At 48.2% G+C, this 569-nt stretch overlaps 1 protein-coding gene across 1 annotated transcript in view; it reads right to left on the reverse strand.

The window, feature by feature from the left end:
- The window catches only part of USP35 (ubiquitin specific peptidase 35), a 17,962-nt gene extending 17,713 nt beyond the window's left edge, over nucleotides 1-249 (reverse strand). The window contains exon 1 of the mRNA XM_009637128.2: nucleotides 1-249. This exon is cut by the window's left edge and continues 433 nt beyond it. Within this exon, the coding sequence (XP_009635423.1) occupies nucleotides 1-246 (246 nt within the window). The 5' untranslated portion in view covers nucleotides 247-249.
- Between the last annotated feature and the right edge of the window lie 320 nt (nucleotides 250-569).

Genomic DNA, 569 nt, shown 5'->3' on the forward strand with positions numbered 1-569 from the left:
GACGTTGAAGAACTCCTCAAATTCCTCCGGGTGGTAGTGGCCGTAGACCTCCAAAACCTCTTTCCCAATCTCTCTTTTATACTTGGTGTCCCCTGTGAGATAAAGCTTGGTTGACAGCTCCAGCATGGACCAGCATTGCTCACTGTCCATGGGCTGCTTCGCTGCCTCAATGACGCGCCTCACGAGCCCTTGCTTCACATTGTTGGGGTATGAGGACATCACCACGGCTTCCAGTATCTTATCCATCTCTGCTCCCAACTATTGAAAGAGAGGAACAGAGCAGCAGATTAGTTCAAGCAGGGTCTGTTGAGCTTTCAAGCCCAGATTGGCAAGGGAAGTCAAAGAAGCAGAGCGTGAAAGCTGTCTGGGACCACTAAAGATTGTAATTCTTGTGCCCTTTTCATGGTGGCATTCAGGAAAGTTTCCCCTCTGGTGACGTTTGACTGAGACTAAAGCCCCCAAACTGAATGAATGCGCAAAAATACAGAACTTCAATCTAGTCACACATTTTTGGCTTGAAAACAAACAACTACGGTCTTACACTTGACCCTAGGGATGGATGAGCTCCC

This window comes from Egretta garzetta, unplaced genomic scaffold (genome assembly GCF_000687185.1).
Source record: "Egretta garzetta isolate BGI_Z169 unplaced genomic scaffold, ASM68718v1 scaffold323, whole genome shotgun sequence".
In the NCBI taxonomy this organism is placed as follows: Eukaryota; Metazoa; Chordata; class Aves; order Pelecaniformes; family Ardeidae; genus Egretta; species Egretta garzetta.